Source organism: Gossypium arboreum, chromosome 7, assembly GCF_025698485.1.
Source record: "Gossypium arboreum isolate Shixiya-1 chromosome 7, ASM2569848v2, whole genome shotgun sequence".
NCBI classification, from domain to species: Eukaryota; Viridiplantae; Streptophyta; class Magnoliopsida; order Malvales; family Malvaceae; genus Gossypium; species Gossypium arboreum.
The window spans coordinates 93717657-93719709 of NC_069076.1; the positions used below are offsets into that span (position 1 = coordinate 93717657).

Here is a 2053-nt window from a genome sequence, read left to right on the forward strand (position 1 = left end):
CATTTCTCTCCAAGTGGTCAAAATTCCCTTAACAACTATCAAATATATAGAGAGAGAGAAAGAGACTAAATCTCTAATTTTGTTATAATAGAAGGATCAAAATTTTATGCAAAAACAGAGGGATCAAACTCATAATTTAACTTAATTTATTATTCAAGGTTATTAAACTACACCCAATGTTATTAAACTATTAGTAAGTTTACATTTTGATCACTCAACTTCAAAAAGATACAAAATAGTCACTAAACTATTCGAAAGTTTTTATTTAAGTCATTGGGCTGTTAAGTTTTTTTTTTTTTAGAACCAGCTAGCGAGCTCCAAGTTACAATTTGGCGATCAGTACGGTGGATCAGTATCCATCGATGAGTAGAAGAATATACATTGGATCCAAATCAATCTAATAGTCAGTATCTGAGGGACAATTGTTTGGATTTTAGTCTGAAGATTCATAATGTTTAAAATTGTTTCATGAAAAAATTGAGTTGTAAAAGAGAAGGGGAAGGGGAGCTTTTAATTGGTGTAGATGGTGCAAATAGATAAGGCCATACAACAACGATTTTAATAACCCAATTACTTAAATGAAAACTTTCGAATAGTTTAATGACCATCTTATAACCTTTTGAAGTTGAGTAACCAAAATTTAAACTTACTAATAATTTAATAATCTTGAGTGTAATTTACCCAATATAGAATAATTATATAAACCACTTGAGAGAAAGAGAACCTGATTACTTGCTTGATCGTGAAATTTTTGGGTGGACATAATTTCAGCATCATTATTCCCACCTGCATTCAATACACAACATTTATAATGAATATTGCTTAAATACAATATTAGAAGAGAAGGGGATGAAAGAATTTAAACCTGTAACATGTAAGTACTAGACGAAAGTCGTATTCATTTCTCAAACCATTTCAAGCACCAAAAACATCCCTTTTTATAAGAACAAATTTTTTTCTTTCCATACATGTCATTAGATATTCACACAATATCTTAATGTCCCTAAAATTTACCCAGCTTATAAACATACAAAGAAAAAAAAGGATCTAAGTGCTGCATTTGCATGCCTTTAATTTTTTTTTTTTACTCAGTTATGCTCAGGAGGGTGACGTTTAGGGCCACCATAATCATCACCAAGAGCTACAAAATCATCTCTTTCAACCTTAGTTTCATGATCCCATGTTTTACATTTGCCATCATAGCTGTAATTTGCACCTGAATTCTTTGAATCCACACCTACTTCATGTCCTCCCATTTTCCTTTCTCTAAAACCCTCATCAAATTCCTGCATAAAATATATATATATATATATATATATAATCTTTTAATACAAAAGATATCGTAATAGGATTGTAGATACTAAGATTCGAAACCCAACCTTTCGAACAGATACAACATATTCTTTACTTTCATCACCTAGAACAAAAATTGAAATAACATGATAATCTTAACCAAGAGTGATCTAAAAGATAAAAGTTACACCAATTAATATATATATATATATATATATATATATATATATATACCTTGATGAGAATGCATTGAGGAGTTCTTGAGGGTATATGAAACTAAGAAAACCCAAAGTATTATATCTATGAACCTTATATGCAACATCTTCGGTGAATAAAAATAGGTTCTTTTTCTTTGCTTAAAAACTAATCAAAGAGATGAAATCTGGAATTTGAAGAGAGTTTCAAAGTTCAAAAACCCAATTAGTCAAAATTAGGGTTTTTGGACATTGTTGCTTAATTAATTAAAAATATTGATTTCTGTGATAAATACAGAGCTTAGGAAAGCTCACCAATTTTATTTTTTAAATAACTATATCAGCTAATATCCAATTTAAAAATTAATGAAAACAGATTAGTAGTCTTTTTTTTTCAAAAGCTTGAATGTGATTTTGTCCCCTATTGTATTTGGATTGGAAATGTTGATTTTGTCACTCTTTGTTTTCATGCATGCAACATTGATTATAATACGAAATGTTAATTAAAATACTATTTTAATTATATGCTAAGATTTTAAAAATTCTGGAATTTATTTTTCAAGCTT

General features: G+C 28.7%; 1 protein-coding gene across 1 annotated transcript; it reads right to left on the reverse strand.

The window, feature by feature from the left end:
• Positions 1-873: 873 nt before the first annotated feature.
• Positions 874-1742, reverse strand: LOC108486195 (uncharacterized). Its single transcript, XM_017790091.2, has 3 exons — positions 1528-1742; positions 1380-1417; positions 874-1286 (listed from the first exon to the last, which is right to left on the reverse strand). Exons 1-3 carry the CDS (start codon positions 1613-1615, stop codon positions 1089-1091), a joined length of 324 nt encoding a protein of 107 aa, XP_017645580.2. The 5' UTR covers positions 1616-1742; the 3' UTR covers positions 874-1088.
• Positions 1743-2053: the final 311 nt, after the last annotated feature.